Source organism: Bison bison, unplaced genomic scaffold (assembly GCF_000754665.1).
Source record: "Bison bison bison isolate TAMUID 2011002044 unplaced genomic scaffold, Bison_UMD1.0 scf7180017864037, whole genome shotgun sequence".
Classification (NCBI taxonomy): domain Eukaryota; kingdom Metazoa; phylum Chordata; class Mammalia; order Artiodactyla; family Bovidae; genus Bison; species Bison bison.
In genome coordinates, this window is record NW_011494609.1 from 1,915,455 (window position 1) to 1,927,758 (window position 12,304).

Sequence of the window (12,304 nt, forward strand, 5' to 3'; positions counted from 1 at the left end):
TTGATTCACTAGCCACAGTCACATAACAAGAAGCGCGGGCTGATGGATCGACTTGTGCGTGTCCTTGCAGCCCATCCAGGTCATCAACAGTACCATCGAAATGGTAAAGCCAGGAAAATTTCCCGGCGGCAAAACAGAAATTCCTTTCGAGTTTCCGCTGCACGTGAAGAGTAACAAAGTTCTGTACGAGACGTACCACGGCGTGTTCGTCAACATCCAGGTGCGTGTCCTGACTTCTCTTCTGCACGACAGCTTGCTCGTTGTGTCACTGAAAGTTCTTAAATAAATGGGCCCAAGAAGTTAACGCTGTAGGCGTGGCTGAGCCCCTCCTGCGTTCTGTACTAATTTCTCATCTTGCCCGGCAGAACGTAGTGTGTGTATATGAATACGACCGTTATCCTTGGAGGAGACCCTGGAGAACCCACACTGTAGCTTCTCTTCAGGAATCCCGTTGTTTCTCTGGGGCTCTGTGCAGGCCACGCTGACGCCGTCGGGGGCGCTTTTATTGTTGGTAATAGATATGCCCTCACGTCTCTCTGGTACCCGCACCAGCTTGTCTGTTTCGAACGTATAAATATCTCTTTGTTTCATATCCAAAGGCTAGCGCTCTGACATAGGCCTGTATTCTTTACTGAACAGCCCGTGTAAATGAGTGGGGGGAGGTGGATTTATGACTTCCTGTCCACCTCTGCCGGTTCAGGATGTCTGTCACAGTCCCCATTGTTGTCTCAGGCACAGTTTGGAGTCATGACTCAGAGCGAGAGAAAAAGAGCCTTTCCTTTATTCGGTGGAAAGAAAGGTACTTTTGTGATATCAGCCTTGCAGCCGGTCCCTCGCCGGATGAGACAAAAGCATTTTGTCTCACGTGTGTGCAAGAGGACTGGCAGTTAGGAAATTTTTTTGATTTATTAAGTTTTAGCTGAAAATTTGGTCCTGGTAGAGATGATTCCCCCACTTAAAAATGCAGCGCTTTAAAAATAAAAATTCTCCAAACACTCATGAGAGTTTAACGCATGGTTTGTGTGCATGTGGGTTTTATGAATGGCTTGAAAGATTGGTCAAAAAGAAACACATGTAGTGTGATGTAATCTATTGCAGTAAATATCTTTCTGTACAAAAACTTTTCTAGTCCTTTCTTGTCAGTGTACCTGTTTCAGCAGTAAATACACTGAAGGCTTTGGGCCGCTCATAAGAAGGGACAGTAAACTGTCTGGACTCAAAAGGAGCCACTTGTGTAGACACACAGCTGGTGTAGAGACCCAAGTCCTCTGACCCACTTTCAAGGTGCAGAATATTTTTACCATGAAAGAAAGTGAATGAAAACTGCATTTTTTTTTTCTTTTTTTTTTAGGAAGACTGAAAATCTCTCAGTTCAGTTCAGTTCAGTCACTCAGTTGTGTCCAACTCTTTGCAACCCCATGAACCACAGCACGCCAGGCCTCCCTGTCTATCACCAACTCCTGGAGTCCACCCAAACCCATGTCCATTGAGTCGGTGATGCCATCCAACCATCTCATCCTCTCTCGTCCCCTTCTTCTCCTGCCCTCAATCTTTCCCAGCATCAGGGTCTTTTCAAATGAGTCAGCTCAGGTGGTCAAAGTATCGGAGTTTAAGCTTCAACATCAGGCCTTCCAATGAACACTCGGGACTGATCTCCTTTAGGATGGACTGGTTGGGTCTCCTTGCAGAAAATCTCTCAAACATCGCATTTTCAAAATTATTTTTTTTTCTCTTGCCAGAATCAGCAGCAACCTGGTTTACCCACACAGCTCTTCTTTGATGCTATCTATTTACTAATAGAAGCATACATTCATTAGAAACAATAGAATAACATCCAATTTTCTGTGGTCATACTTCTTACTTGTCACTTTCTTTTCCTGTGTTTAGCATTCTTGTTAAAAGATTGATTTGTTTAACATAAAGTTGGAAGTCTCACCCTTTTTCACATACTGCCTGGAAGGGCATCAGATGAAAATACAAAATTTGGGGTCCTGTGCAGCTGTGTGTGAGTTGGAAACCAGTTCAAATGCAGAAGGAGAGTTAGCATGTGGTTACTTCTTTAGTAAATACTCACCCTGACCTCAGTTTATTTTGGTCATCAGATTTTACCACTTTGAACATCAGCCTTAGAATGCTGTAACGTGGAATTCTGCACCTCCCCAAATATCTCATAAATTTCTGAAACCATAGAGATGTCCTCTCAACCTCACATTTATAAGAGCTGGTCACTCTTTTGCTTATTACCTGGATTCAACATTTATTAGAATTTTGCCACATTTGTTTCATCTGTATTCCGAATCATTTCAAAGTTAGTTACAGAATCTTGACACTTCATCTCAAAATCACCAGAAGACAGGGACATTCTTTCTACGTAACACCAGTTACCGTTTTCACACCTCTCAGGGGGAACAGAAATTCTCCAGTGTCATCTAACTCCCAGTTCTTAACCCAGATTTGCCACTGCTTCTTTTGAGAAGCATGCGTCTTGAGAGACACCAGGATTGCGACTTCCTGATCTCATTCTCATTCATCCGTGCACTCATTCAGTCTCTGGACAGGCCTTCTTCCAGCCTCTTGGTTGGACAGTGGGGCAGGTGCCACCCAGAGGGGCAGCGGCCACTGTGGTCCCGCAGGGCGTGGCCTTCTCAGCGCCAGGACTCATCACACTTTCCGTGAAGATTCCTGGGTGTGTGACTTGGGAGAGAAGGTGTTCTTGTTGAGCCTTAACAACAGTCTTTCTCAAATCATATGGGTGCAGAGACACTTTTCATTTATCATTTGAATTGCCTTGTGGTACCGTAATGTAAAAATAGTAAAAAGGCTGACAACATAAAGGATTTAAAATGTAGCCAGTAGTAGGTTGCCAGCTCACAGGGCCTGGTTTCCTCGTAACTTCTTAGGCGGAGGACTCCATCATATTTGCTCTGATTCTCCTCAGCCACATTTGCATCCACCTCTCATCCTTATTTGTAGACAGAGCATACAGGAAGCTGTCAGTCTTCCCAGCTGTCCTCTGTACAACCACTTTTTCCTTTAAAAGTTGTTTAAATCACAGGGTGGTTTTATTTTTGTTCTCCTCTCGTGGCCCTACTAGCGGGGTTTTATCCTCTTAACACAAAGTACAGCAGTACCAACATGTCTGCTGAAATGGTTTCAGAAGTAAATGATCGAGATGCCTGTCTTCCTTGTTCATGGTGATAATATCCCTTCTAGGAGTCTGCTTTAAATCTGTTGGGCTGTGTCTTCTTTCCTCATTCCCATCCATGGTGTGTTTACTGTCAAGTCAGAAGAGATCGCATCTTGGGGCTTCCCTGGCAGTCCAGTGGTTAAGGCTCCACACTTCCAGTACAGGGGACTTGGGTTCCATCCCCGGTCAGGGAACAAAGCATGTCACATCCCACATGTCACACAGCATGGCCAAAAAAGAAATCGAGTCTTATACCTCCTCTGGGAGCCCTGCTCATGTCTGACCCTCCTTAACCTCCTGTAGGCCTTGCCATGTAGATCACTCATTAATATTTGGGAAAGATCCAAACAGAGTGAAAAGATCCAGGGCTTTGCAGCAGACAGACCCGGGCTTGAATTACCATATTGCATAAAGATTTGGAGCGTGGGTGTCTGCCGCAGACAGGTGTAAACTCAGATCCCATCTCTGTGACCCAGACGGCCTTCATGACCTCTCCTCCTGGGGGTTGATGAGGTCTCTTTGTGAAGTACTTATTCAGCCTAGTTCCCGGCACCCAGAACATGCCAAGTAAATAATTGCTGAATGATTAAATAAATGAATTCATGGTGACTATCTGTTATGTCAACCGTCCTTACCTTTGAATTGTCAGAATTAATCAAGAAAGTGCTGTAAAAGAATTTAGTGAAAATTGTTCAGTTGTGTCTGACTCTCTGTGAGCCCATGGACTGTAGCCCGCCAGGCTCCTCTGTCTGTGGGATTCTCCAGGCAAGAATACTGGAGTGGGTAGCCATTCCCTTCTCCAGGGGATCTTCCCAACCCAGGGATTGAACCCAGGTTTCCATGCAGTTCCTAAAACACATTGGTGTTTTCCTGTTTTCTCCATCTTTCTGCCCTCTCCCACTCATCACCAGCTGCCTTATATTACCAGTTACTGCTTTCACACTTAAAAAAAAAAAACCTTTAGTGACCAAAAGTTGGTACCCATTATTCACAGTCTTTCATTTACAAATTATAGAAATCTTGCTCAAACTGGCTTAGCCAAAAAAGGGACATTGGATCCTGGAACTCACAATTCCAGGGGACTGTCGAGGCTGGGAGAGGGGACACCGGTCAGCCCCCAGCTCTGTGTTCTTGGTGGCAGAGAACATTCTCCTGGCTTGGCCACCCCCACAGAAAGGATTCCTCCCCTGGTCTAGCAGCGCTCCTGGCTTTCTGGTCACTTCCAAACCAGGGTGGGCTGGGGGAAGCCAGCCCTCTCAAACCCCTGCGGCTGAAAATGAGGAAGGGCACTCCCATTGGGAAAAGAATCAGGGAGACCAGGCAGGCCCTAACAAAATACTGCCCATAGCGTGTGGGCTGTACAGGAAGGTCAGTTACACAGATACACGCGTGTATGTGTTACATATGTGAACAACAGATGCATATGTAGTGCAGTCCTTGCTGAGCTGGTCTGGCTGGGGGACCAGACTGAAGTCTCGGTAGAAAATATATGTGTGTTTTTGCCCCTGGGAAATCCACGGACAGAGGAGCCTGGTGGGCTACAGCCTGGTGGCAAAAGAGTGGGACACGACTTAGCAACTAACAGTAGCAACGTGTGTGTGTGTGTGTGTGTGTGTGTGTGTATGATTGAGACTATACACACACACATATAAAGGCCCTTGTAGACAACGGTGTTCTTTTTTATTTCTTTTCTAACGTTTCCTCTCCCAGGAGACCCTTAATACATAGTAAGTACCTTCAGTACATAGTTCTCGTTTAACCTGGACAGGTCGGTCATAATAGTCGTAACTTCTTGACTCACTACACATATGGTTCCAGTTCTACAGATTATTTGTAATGTTTTTCCCCAGATGATTAAAACACTAGCTTGCTTTATTAAACGTACACGATTTTTGTTTGTTTGTTTAAGACAGTAATGTGCCGTTGAGTTTTGTTAGCAGTCTCTCACTGCTATGGACAGGATGGGAAGGGACAGGTCGAGTTTCCAGCCTGGCGCCCAGCTCTGTGGCGGGCTCCCCCTCGTGGGGCTCAGGGCCTGTCTCACAGAAGGTATGGGGCATCTGCCTCATTGGCTATGAGTCTCGATGCCCCAGGGTTTGCAGCTCTGCTGCCATGATTTCTCATCCTTTCTACAAAGTCGCTGCTGTTTCACCCAGAGCCGTGATGTGCCAGCCCTGACTTGTCATCTCACTGGGTCCTCACTAAAGTCGCATCAGTGTCCTCATCTTCTAGAGCAGGAAGCTGAAGCTCAGAGAGGCTGTGTTCCCTGTCTGGGCTCACACAGGGAGGCTGATGCCCAGCTCTGCCTCGCAAGTCTTTCCCCGTGTGACAGGGGGGGCTCCGTGAGACTCTGCACCCCTTCCAGGGGTCTAGCGATAGGATGGCCCTGGGCACAGGCTGAGGTGTCTATTACAGAAATACTTTTCATTTTGAGCATTAACTCCCCCGGTTATGTACACAGATTTCGTATGATGCATTAATGGGATGGAACCTTGTCTGTGTAATTCTGTGATGAGAGCAGACGCTCTCAAGAACGTCTCCTCTGCCTTTCTCTGCAGTACACCCTGCGCTGTGACATGCGGCGGTCCCTGCTGGCCAAGGACTTGACCAAGACCTGCGAGTTCATCGTCCACTCCACCGTAAGCCGCCCTCGGGGGGCCTGCGCTCGGTAGCAGGACTCTCCTGCGGGGCCTGGGACTGCGCCCACTTAGCAGCAGTGAGTTAGCTGCTAGTGCTCCTTGGGTGCGGCACAGGGGCCTGGGACTCCTGGGTCAGAGACAGGGGAGCATGATTCTCCCGGCCTGGCCAGCAGCAGGGTAGCAGCGTGCATGTCATCCCCTGGGCCAGACCCTCCGGGCGATGCCCCTAGCCCACGGGGTGCTGCACCTGAGGGGTCTGTGCCTCACCTGAGGAGCCCCAGGCCGGGGGGCCCACCTTCATCTCAGCAGACGGTGCGCAAGCCTGCCCTTGGTCCTGGAGGGAGGCATCGTCTCGTCCTTCATGGCTGCTTCCGTAAACGGCTGGCAGAAACGTGCCCGGCTGTGGGGTAGGAAGGCCAGGGCCCTGCGTTCTCAGCCCACGAGGCAGGAACACACCGGGGTGCTGGGGAAGGGGGCAGGGAGAGCCTTTTCTGACACCTTCTGCCAGGACTCTGCACTGACAGAGTGTCCTTAAGCAGTCCTTTCACGTGCCAACCGAGGGGGCTAGGTCCCCTCCCCCCAGGGGACCTGTCGGGGCTGGTACTCGTGCCCACGGCCCTGGAGTCCCTGTATCTCAGTTCTCTCCAGGCCTTTGGGGCAGGGCCTCTTAACCCTATTATGAAATGTCCACGGATGCCTTAGTGATGACTGAAGATGTAAGAGCCCTTCCGCATAAGATCGGTGAAATCACTGATGCCCTTGCATCAATTTTGTGACTTTTTTAGGATTTTCAATTATGTGTAGTTTCCCTCTATAAAATTTCAGTAGATGTTTCTTTCAGTGCTACGGTTTTTAAAAAAATATGAAAATATTTCTCATTTTTGGAAGTCACTTCATTTAGAAACAGATGTTTTCCTTCTGTCCAATCAAGGGTTTTCAAATGGAAGCTAAAAAAATTTTCTTCTTCATGTAGATTACTCCCTTAAAAAAAAAAATCACATGCCATTTCATGTCTTATATAAAAAGAGCCTCCACCTGTGTGAAGAATAAGCCCAAATTCAGCCCCCTGCCTAGGGCTGGGCGCCTGGTGACCACTCAGGCTGATGGTGGCAGAGCCACCGGGGGCTTCCTCCCTGCTCCTGGAGGTCACCCACAGTTAGCCCCCAGGGGTCACGGTCTCTGTGAATAATTTCACTAGAAGCCAAACTACGCCATGACCCACAGTTGACAAGTTAAATATTCCTTTATGTGCTGTGAGGAAAAATATATTCACGAAAGAATATGTTCGTGAACCTATTGGTAAAAAGAGTAGCTTCAAGAAGACTATTTCCGAGAGTAAGCTTTTGGTGGGTAAAGTTGGCAGGCTGGTCAGGGGCCTTTCTCCTCCACAGCTCCCACGCCATCAGGGCCTCAGTGGCCTTTGGGCCCCAACCTGTGAGTAAAAGGCACCAGGCAGGCCCCCAGGAAGCTTGGCTGTGTTGATGGATTCTGTGCCTGTGTGATGGAGGTGGTCATTGTTAACAAATCTCCATAACGCTGATAATTAATCTGTTACGCTACAGTGTGATTCTTCATGGTAGAAGGTTAGTTGTACAGCTGAGTGGCTAACAGCACCAGCTGTGGAACCAGGGTGCCTGGGTTTGACTGTCCGTTCTGCTCTGGACTTGAGCGACCAGGTGAGCCGTCTGGGCCTCACTGACCTCACCTGCGCAGTGGGTCCGCGGCAGCAACGGCACTGCACAGGGCCCGTCACAGAGACACTTCGGTGTACAATCTTATTCTCAGAGACGGCTTCAAATAAACGTCTCCCAGTAATCCCGCTCTGCTTTTAAATTCTGGACCTGCAAGGGACCTTCGAGACAAAGAAGCCTGGCCCCCCCATTTTCCAGATGCGGAAACTTGAGTCAGGGGGATGAAGACATTGGACAGACACAGCCTTGTTTCCTGGCAGAACTGTTTTAGAACCCAGGCACCCTGCCTCTTGGCACCAAGGTCTCCCGTTCTTGTGCTGCCTTGCATTTCCTGAAACGAGGAAAAACAAGTTGGAGCTGTGGGACTCTCTCCTGATTTCGGTTCTTCCCCCTGTTTTAGCCTCAGAAGGGGAAATGGACTCCGAGCCCCGTGGACTTCACAATCACACCTGACACCTTGCAGAACGTCAAAGAGGTAACGTGCTCCGTAGTCGCGGCACCAGGGCGACTTTCCTTCCTTCCATCCTTCTCTCTCTCGGCTGTGCTGGGATTTCATTGCTCTGTGCGGGCTTTCTCTGGTTGCGTCCCACTGCCCCCAGCGTTGCAGCGCCCAGGCTTCTCACTGCAGGGGCTTCTTGGGGAGCGCAGCCTGGTAGGCTTCCTAGTTGCAGCACGCGGGCTCTGTAGTTGTGAGGTACCGGCTGGGTTTCAAAGACTCGGTGTGAAAAAAGAGAATTTAAAGCATCGTGTATGATTGTAATATACTGATTGTATGTGGAAGAAACAGTATTTTCAATATACTGAAGAATTTCACCTGTTTCCTCTTACTTTTTTTAATGTGGCTAGTAGAAAATTTTAAATTACACGTTCACTTCTTCACATTTGTGGCTTACCTCATGTTTCTATTGGACAGTGTGTTCTAAACTCTGAATTGACTTCAGGGTAACTGGGACCCCGCCGTAGGAAGGAGTGCTAGGCAGTGTCTCTAGCTCCTCAGACCCGTTCTCCCCACCACAGCGTCACTCCCCCACGACATATTCCTCTGTCCAAAGAGAAAAGGTCCATAGGTGTTTAGCCCAGCATGGAAGAAGAGTTGTTCTCTTCACAAATAAAGTTAATCTCTTCTTGGTTTTTCAAAACTGCATAATTGGGAACATTTTTAAATTGATTTTCTTTTTTTCTTGGTGACAGATTGTCCTTAAACACTCTTGTCAGCTTCCTCAGACATTTTTTAAAATGTTACTTATTTATGGCTGCGCTGGATCTTCACTGCTTTGCGAGGGCTTTCTCAAGCTACAGCAAGCAGGGGCCGCTCTTGCAGTGCGCAAGGTCCTCCTCTCAGTGACTTCTCTGGTTGCCGAGCGCGGGCTCTACGGCGAGGGCCCAATAGTCCTGGCACCCTGGCTTAGTTGCTCCACGGCATGTGGAATCCTTCTGCACCAGGGATCGAGCCCGTGTCCCCTGTGTTGACAGGCGGATTCTTACCCACTGCGCCACCGGGGAAGTCCCTCAGACATTCTCATATCATGGCGCTTGGTCAGACGGAGTTGTGCAGACCTAAGGCAGGCAGGAAGGCTGCTTTGGCGAGACAGCTGGTCTTTGTCAGGTACCTTAGGTCTGTCGATAAGTCGTTGGATCATTCAGTCTGTTACTCAGACTGTTTTAAGCGCTGTTGTCCAGTTTTGCCAGTTTTGTCAGCCAGGCTCCCAGTGAGTTTTGTGTAAATTACCAGACTCTGTGTTCAGTTCTTCTTTGTACCAGAAAGGCTCGAGTCATTTCTCCCGGCACCTCCCATTCCTGACGTGTCTGGTTTTGTCTCGTTTTAGAGGGCCTTGCTCCCCAAATTTCTCATCAAAGGACATCTCAACTCGACCAACTGTGTGATCACACAGCCACTGACGGGAGAGCTGGTGGTGGAGAGCTCAGAGGCCGCCATCAAAAGCATCGAGCTGCAGCTGGTGCGCGTGGAGACGTGCGGTAAGGCCCCCTGACCCTCCGCTGCCCCCGGCCCACAGCCTCTCGTCTCCAGGGTCCTGCAGGGCCAGCGGGACAGCAGGGGACTCTCCTGTTGATGCACCTTCTCTGAGTCACTGGCTGCTGCCTCAGCCTGAACGGACGTGCGCTGTGTCCTGACCCCACGATGCTCTCTCCCTGCTCCAGGCTGTGCAGAAGGCTACGCCCGCGACGCCACAGAGATTCAGAACATTCAGATCGCCGACGGGGACGTGTGTCGGGGCCTCTCCATCCCCATCTACATGGTCTTCCCCCGGCTATTCACCTGCCCGACGCTAGAGACCACCAACTTCAAAGTGGGTACGTGCGTGCCCTCAGGGTGCCCCTGGGAGGGGGTGGATCTGCTGGTCTGCTGATCTCGGGTGCAGCGCGGAGCACCCAGCCCTTTGGTTGCTGCACAAAAATGCGTGCAGAGCAGCTGGGTGGCACCCAGGGTTGAACTTGCTTCGTCCCCCAGGAGACAGCGTGGGCTGCTCACGTGACAACATGCTCTCTGAAGGACACTAACTTGGCCAGGGACCAGCCAGCCAAGCTCGTGGGGAGGTCGGGTCAGCCCTCTGATGGGCTGGTATTTGATGGGGACACAAGACCTGTGACAGCCCAGTGAACAGTCATCTTCCCAAGGGCTGAGGCTCCGGCAGCTGAGGGGGAGTCAGTGGTTTTCTGTGATCGCACGACAGATACTTGGACCACAAGATCTGAGTTGCGTTAAGACGCACTTTTCAATCCTGCTTTTTCTCCCTTCACCTTGTATTGTGGTTGAATCTGCAGATAGAGAACTGCAGTTGTGGTGAAATTGCCAAATAAGGGGCAGCCTGTAAATTCCGTGTGGATGTGTGACTGGGTGGGAGCCTCCCTGACCTTGGTTGTTCGAGGGTCAGCTGCACCTTTGATTTTTAAGTTAAGGAGGAGGAGCTTATCTGTCGATTTTTCAACTTGGTTTTGCTACATAAACTTTAAGAAACATCCAAAAATTGTTCTTTTCTGCTACACTATGCATTAGGTACCTGTACTGTCTGCACCTTATTTCTGTCAGACTTTACAAAGCGTCCATGTAGCATTTAATGTAGCGCCCATGATTCCTCCATAGAAATAACGCCCTCAGCCCATCAGCCAAGACACTGGTGGTGCTTTTGTCCTTGTGGCTCATGTTTTGTTTGCTTGGGGGCTTGTGCAGTGACCACCCCTTCAGCTGAGGGGGTCCCGCGGGAAGGAGGTAGCCTGTGATCATTGAGCACCACGGCCTCTCGTTTCCCTGGGGTCACCGTCTCATGGCTGGGAGGTCAGGTTCCGTTCTCAAGGGGGAATAGGGTGAGCCCCGAGTCCTTAGTTAGGCGCACATCTGGGTGTGCCCCTTCACTCCGACGGGTGTGCCCCTTCACTCCGACGGTGCCCAGCTTGGGGAACTTCCTGGGCACGGCCAGGCCCGCGGCTGTCCCCAGCTGAGCCCATGGCCCTCCGCGCTGGGAGGAAGCCAGCACCAGTCCTGCCATGGGCCTTCTGTGCCTGCCGGGCCTCCTCTCTGTCCCCTCCAGGGAGGACAGCAAGGTGGTGGGAAGACTTGGGCAGCCCAGAGGGTGTTGCAGCCTGTGACAGCCATCAGAAAGAGGAAGGGAACACGGCAGCCACTGCGGTACACACTCGTGCCCTGGCCAGTGCCGGGCCCAGGCGACGGCCACACACGGAGACACCGTCCTTGGGACTCCGGCCACAGAGGGGCCCTGGAGGAGCCGGCCCCCAGCCCCTTCCCTTCACACTGGGGAGGGACCTGGGCTTCTCTCTTTTCGGGGGCTCTCTCCTCAGGCACCCCCTTCCCTGTCATCCATGTGCTGACTCTTAGCACCTAGAAAGCGGGAAGAAAGACTACTGTTTGCTGAAGGTAGCAGAGGAACGTTTGAACAGGTGTCATGGACAAATAAACCCGGCTGCAAAGGGATGGCTGGGAGATGGCTTGCCTTCTTTTCCAAGTGCTGTTTCTTGCCTGGCCTGGGGTGCTGCCGGTGGGCTGTGGGCCAGCGTGGGGTCCGCTAGTCCACCCAGTATGGTAGGACAGGTTAAAAAGAAAGCCACAGTGCACCTGTGAGCGGATGGGATTCTAGGAGATTCTGTGCAGTAGAGACAGAGGACAAGAGAGTATTTGAGAATGCGGGACCTTAGAGTGTCCGGGGGTGAGAAGACGGATATACTCAGGCAGTCCCGCCCGGGTAGCCACCTATACCGATTTCTCCTGGAAACTTGGGAGGGTGTGCAGCTCCCAAGGCAGGAGCTGCTGCCTCTCTGTCCAGATTTCAGCAGAGCCCTAGTGGGGCTGGCGTTTGCGCCTCCGGAGTCGGTGAGCGTTGAGCCTGTCTGTCCTTTCTCTCCCCCAGAGTTTGAGGTGAACATCGTGGTGCTGCTTCACCCCGACCACCTCATCACTGAGAACTTCCCGCTGAAGCTCTGCAGGATGTAGCCAGGAGCAAGGGACTGCACTGCGAGGGCGGCCCGTGGAAATGCAGTCATTCCCCCACCACCCACCGCCCCTCTCCCAGGAGCTGAAGCTGGCAGCACGGACCCGCTTTCTCGGTGGTTCTGTATCAGAAAAAAGTCTGACCCTCCTTCCGCGTTTCTTCGAGGCCCCTCTCATCAGAGCTTCCCTTGGAAATGCGTCAGGATTTCTTAACGGTCTTGGCCAGATGGCTTCCCAGAGAGCAGGTGGTCTTCTGCCTCCTGACCAGACCTGCTGTTCACGTTCAGGAAACAGTTAACAGAGGCTGAAGACAGATCGGAAGAGC

At 50.7% G+C, this 12,304-nt stretch overlaps 1 protein-coding gene across 1 annotated transcript in view; it reads left to right on the plus strand.

Moving 5' to 3' along the window:
- DSCR3 (Down syndrome critical region 3) overlaps positions 1–12,288 on the plus strand; it is a 33,415-nt gene extending 21,127 nt beyond the window's left edge. Inside the window, exons 5-10 of the mRNA XM_010834978.1 lie at positions 71–220; positions 5,746–5,826; positions 7,918–7,992; positions 9,344–9,494; positions 9,678–9,830; positions 11,900–12,288. Coding sequence (XP_010833280.1) covers positions 71–220; positions 5,746–5,826; positions 7,918–7,992; positions 9,344–9,494; positions 9,678–9,830; positions 11,900–11,982 — 693 coding nt within the window. The 3' untranslated portion in view covers positions 11,983–12,288. The remainder of the gene's footprint in view (positions 1–70; positions 221–5,745; positions 5,827–7,917; positions 7,993–9,343; positions 9,495–9,677; positions 9,831–11,899) is intronic.
- Positions 12,289–12,304: the final 16 nt, after the last annotated feature.